The sequence below is a fragment of the Malania oleifera genome, chromosome 4, assembly GCF_029873635.1.
Source record: "Malania oleifera isolate guangnan ecotype guangnan chromosome 4, ASM2987363v1, whole genome shotgun sequence".
In the NCBI taxonomy this organism is placed as follows: Eukaryota; Viridiplantae; Streptophyta; class Magnoliopsida; order Santalales; family Ximeniaceae; genus Malania; species Malania oleifera.
In genome coordinates, this window is record NC_080420.1 from 61,925,352 (window position 1) to 61,929,165 (window position 3,814).

The following is a 3,814-nucleotide window of genomic DNA, read 5'->3' on the forward strand; positions in this document are numbered from 1 at the left end:
AGATGGGACGTGAGAGGAAATGAGCTTGGTGAGGGCTTGGATGTGGAAAGGGGGGGGAGTAGGTTAAGATTTGGAGGACAAAGTGCTAGAAGAATGATAATTAGGCCTATATGACAAGTTTAAGTCACAACAACCTTGTGATAATTGTGGAGAACTTAATGGGAATTTATTTTCTAGGGTGCCTTGAGATTTAATTATTTTTTAGGACCCTTAATTTCATGATCATCATGTTTTGGTGTTGTATAACTTCTATGAATCTCTTATCATGCACATAATATTTTCTTCAAAATATAGAAATGATACAAAGATAAATAAAATTTAGATAACTTGACACATATGATCGTTATATGTCATGATGACAATAAATTTATTTAATGATCAAATAATTCGAAATATAACATTATATTTTTTATAAAAAAAAAATGAGATTAAATATTACCGATTAAGACTTAGGGAGTGATACCAAATTGGCCAAAATTGAAGGGGTTATCATGAAATTTGCCCAAAGAAAACTCCAACCCAAAAAAGATGACTAGTAAGAGTTGGCTATTACGGGTCAGCCGTCAACGCAGTGACAAACACTCCAGTCACATGCTAACCGAAACCCACCAAATGAATTCTTCCCCAAACCACACGCTCGCAAGAGTTGATTATCTAGCTTGATTCCTGAATCTTGAGGCTTCGGACAGAACCAGCAAGCCATGGTTCTCCTCTTCTTCTTCCTATCCTCCTTTGTTTTTCTTTTCGTCTCAATCCCTGCACCATCTTCAGCTCAGCACCAACTCAACATATCTTCCTTCTCCCTCTCCGACTCCCCATGGAGACCTACCCAAAACCAAACCCTTCTATCCCCAAACTTCATCTTCGCCGCCGGCTTCCGCCCGGTACCCACTGACCGGAACCTCTACCTCTTCTCAATTTGGTACCGCAACCTCTCAACCGCCGTTTGGTCCGCCAACGCCCGTTCTCCGGTCAGCCGCTCCGCTTCTTTGCGCATTACCGCCGCCGGCGAACTACGCCTCGACGACTCCTCCGGACGGAACTTATGGCCGCGTGGAGCCGTCGGCAACCCAAACTCCTCCCGCCTCATCCTAGGCAACGACGGCAGCTTGGTTTATGCAAATTGGGCGAGTTTTCACAATCCCACCGACACCATTCTTCCCACTCAAACCATAAATGGCACCGAATTAGTCTCGAATAATCGAAATTTTGCACTTGACAACTCCAGCCAACTTGTTTTCAATTTTTCTGATAGTTACTGGAGTGCCAATCATGCGATGCAGAAGCTGGATTCCGATGGTAAAATAGTCCTAGAAAATGGAGATATGCTCCTCTCTGCAGATTTTGGTGCTCCCCGTTTGCGGAGATTGACGCTTGACGACGATGGGAATCTCAGAATTTACAGCTTGGATCCGAGTTCAGGTCAATGGACCGTTGCTTGGCGAGCGATACAAGATTCTTGCAGGATTTACGGCTCTTGCAGCCCTAATTATATATGCATAAGCGATGGGTTTAATTCTTCTTCTTGCGTCTGTCCACCGGGGTTTCGGAAAATCGGCGCCGGAGAAAGAGAGTCGTGCCAGAGGAAAATTCCTTTTCCGACGAGACGGACGAACAGCAAATTTCTCCGGCTGGATTACGTTAACTACTCCGGCGGATCGAACTACACGAATGAGAAAGTTTGGAATTATGCAGAATGTGAATCCAAATGCTTGGATAACCCGAATTGTCTCGGGTTCGTATTCAAGTATGACGGGTCCGGGTACTGCGTCCCTCGGCTCCAACAACTGCTATACGGGTACTGGTCTCCAGGGACCGAGGCCGCCATGTTTCTCCGGGTGGATAGATCCGAATTAGACGTGTCCAACTTCACGGGTATGACGGACTTACTCGAAACCACATGTCCGGTCCGAATAAGCCTTCCTCTCCCGCCCGAAGAAGGCAAGACAAGGACCCGAAACATAGCCATTATATGCACTCTGTTCGTTGCTGAACTCATTTGCGGGGGTCTTTTCTTACGGGCCTTTCTGAAGAAGTACGTGAAGTATAGGAACATGGCTCGGACCTTGGGACTGGAGCTCCTACCCGCTGGCGGACCCAAACGGTTTACTTATTCGGAGCTTAAAGCCGCAACAAATAATTTTTCGAATCCGGTCGGGCGAGGCGGGTTTGGAGATGTGTATAAGGGCGAGCTCACCGATCACCGTGTTGTCGCCGTCAAGTGCCTGAAAGACGTTTCCGGAGGCGACAACGAGTTTTGGGCGGAGGTGACCATTATAGCCCGGATGCACCACCTCAATTTGGTCCGCTTGTGGGGCTTCTGCGCCGAAGTAGGTCGAAGGATCCTAGTGTACGAGTATGTCCCCAACGGTTCTCTGGACAAGTTTCTTTTTCCTAGGGGCCGGGTCGGGTTTTCAGATCGGGAAGGAACGAATACGGGGCAAAAGCCGATGCTGGATTGGAGCATCCGTTATCGAATTGCGCTGGGCGTGGCGAGGGCAATTGCGTACTTGCACGAGGAGTGCATGGACTGGGTCTTGCACTGCGACATCAAGCCCGAGAACATACTCCTGGGCGATGATTTTTGCCCAAAGGTGTCGGATTTCGGGTTAGCGAAGCTGAGGAAGAAGGAAGATATGGTGAGCATGTCCCGGATCCGGGGGACCCGCGGGTACGTGGCGCCGGAATGGTTGAAGTCGGATCATATAACGTCGAAGGCTGACGTGTACAGTGTTGGGATGGTGTTGCTGGAGATTGTGAGCGGGTGTAGGAATTATGAGATGCAGGGGTCGTTGATGGACAGCGAGGATTGGTATTTTCCGAGATGGGCGTTTGATAAGGTGTTTATTGAGATGAAGGTGGAGGAGATTTTGGACCATCAGATCAAGCATGCTTACGATGATCGCCTGCACTTCGACATGGTCAATCGAATGGTGAAGACGGCCATATGGTGCCTCCAGGATCGACCGGAGATGAGGCCGTCGATGGGGAAGGTGGCCAAAATGCTGGAAGGGACGGTGGAGATCACAGAGCCGCAAAAGCCCACCATTTTTTTCTTACAAGAAGAGGGACCACAAGTCCCAATTCCTAATTCAAGTCTGGTTCCTTCTCCTGTCTCTACTATTAATTAAGCATTCTTTTTTAAAATAAAAATAAAAATAAAAATAATATTGTACTCGGCATCTATTTTTTAATATATTAACTGATAGTTTTATCTTTTAATTTTTTTCTTTTATTGAAAAAAAAAAAAAAACATAGAAAGAGGGAACAAAATCCTTATTGACTGCAAGAAAAATAAAGTGTCATTATTTTATTAAAAAAATTTGAATTTTACTTTAAAAGTGAAAAAAACAACAAAGAAAAAAGAGATAAATTTGTTATTTCATTTTAGAAAGTAGTTTTTTTTCAATGCCAATATTAACTCTTTACATTTTTAGGTTAAACCTAACAATACCCTATTCCACCATCGTTGTTTCTAAAATTGGGAACTGACTTATTTTTCAAGGCAGGGTCAATGTTGTTCAAATTGGAACCGAATTTGAGTTGCATTTTTTACCCATTTATTATTTACATTTTAGCCATAGAAGGACTAACATTTAATTTTGTAATTTTAGTTTATGAAGTATGAACTTTAAATTTTTAATTTATGGTTTCTCCTAACGCTAAGTTATTACAATTTTAAAATACTAAACTCTCTCTATATATATATATATATATATATATATATATATATATATGTTAGAATTGGTGCGATCCAAGAGAGGGTGTGAATTGAGTTTTAAAACATTTCTCGCTAATTTAAACAATTATGCTG

General features: G+C 43.6%; 1 protein-coding gene across 1 annotated transcript; it reads left to right on the forward strand.

The window, feature by feature from the left end:
- Nucleotides 1-395: 395 nt before the first annotated feature.
- On the forward strand, nucleotides 396-3,222 carry LOC131154016 (G-type lectin S-receptor-like serine/threonine-protein kinase At1g34300). The gene has a single exon (XM_058106468.1). It carries the CDS (start codon nucleotides 702-704, stop codon nucleotides 3,129-3,131), a length of 2,430 nt encoding a protein of 809 aa, XP_057962451.1. The 5' UTR covers nucleotides 396-701; the 3' UTR covers nucleotides 3,132-3,222.
- The last annotated feature ends 592 nt before the right edge of the window (nucleotides 3,223-3,814 follow it).

Bases quoted from the DNA above. Each gene is read 5' to 3' on its own strand.
- LOC131154016 (XM_058106468.1), top strand. From the start codon at position 702: ATGGTTCTCCTCTTCTTCTTCCTATCCTCCTTTGTTTTTCTTTTCGTC.